At 41.2% G+C, this 1,091-nt stretch overlaps 1 protein-coding gene across 2 annotated transcripts in view; it reads right to left on the bottom strand.

Moving 5' to 3' along the window:
* The window catches only part of LOC113960003 (GON-4-like protein), a 32,503-nt gene that overhangs the window by 26,677 nt on the left and 4,735 nt on the right, over nt 1-1,091 (bottom strand). For both annotated transcript variants that reach the window (XM_027669317.1, XM_027669318.1), the window contains one exon: nt 286-360. In XM_027669317.1, the coding sequence (XP_027525118.1) occupies nt 286-330 (45 nt within the window). In that variant the 5' untranslated portion in view covers nt 331-360. The remainder of the gene's footprint in view (nt 1-285; nt 361-1,091) is intronic.

Below are 1,091 nucleotides of genomic sequence, written 5' to 3'. Positions count from 1 at the left end.
TTAAATTCACCCCCTTTTTAAATTCACCCCCTTTTTAAATTCACCCCCTTTTAGACACCACAAATAACTCCCCATAACTCTGTTTATAACTGACACTCAGACACTGACACTTCTCCCTTCAGGTGATAAATCTGGCAATGAAACCTAATTATTATAATAAATATTACAATGAAATCCCCTGTTCTGCCTCTGCCTCTCCACACCCCTGAAGAGACAGACCAGTGAGGGCATCAGGCATTTGGAACAACTGAAAAGAAACCAAACTAAACAAGGTTTTTTACTCACAAACAGAGGAATATCCTCTGTCTCACTGATGGCTGCTTTCATCATGGCCACCACGTGCTCATTTGTGATCACTTCCTGCAGGGGGAAACACAAAAAAAAAAATGTCCTTTACATTCTGTTTGCTAAAAAGACACAGAAAATACAACAAATACAACAAACCTTAAAACAAACCACCCGGAAAATATTCAGTATACAACGTGCTCTGTAATTACACTGCAAATAAAACCACTGTTCAGGGATCAGACAATAAAAACCAGTGATAAAAACCCTGCACTGCATTCCCTGTGAAAGCTCCACAGAATAAATTCCCAGCAGAGAGAAAGCCAAGCAGTCAAAACAAAAGCCCACACCGGCTTCCCTGGAATTGTGTCATCAGTCCTGTCACACAGTCAGCAAAATGAGCTGGGAGGTGCAGTAGAGAACTTAAATCTTAATTAAACTCCAATCTTTAAGCACTCACAGGCTCCCAAAACAAGGGGCTGATTCTCTGTAGAAAGTGTGGAATAATAAACTACATTATTATATATTTATAATATGTGAGCCCTTTAAAAATTGTGCTGCACCTATAGAGAAAGGCATTAATTTATGGCAATTAATTTATTGCACAGAATCTGCCTGAGAGAATCACCCTGGCAGCCTCCACGTTGTTTGCCACAGGGATGGCAAAAAGGGGGAATATCTGAGATCACCTGGGCTGGAACAACACCAACTGCAGGGGAGGGGAAAAAAAAAAGGCACCATTCCTGTGGGAAAATAATTCCTGTTGCTCTCCAGCTTTGGGATGGGCTGGAATCCACACCAAGAGG

The sequence above is a fragment of the Corapipo altera genome, unplaced genomic scaffold (assembly GCF_003945725.1).
Source record: "Corapipo altera isolate COAL_440 unplaced genomic scaffold, ASM394572v1 198, whole genome shotgun sequence".
NCBI lineage: Eukaryota > Metazoa > Chordata > Aves > Passeriformes > Pipridae > Corapipo > Corapipo altera.
This window is presented reverse-complemented; position numbering and strand designations above follow the sequence as displayed.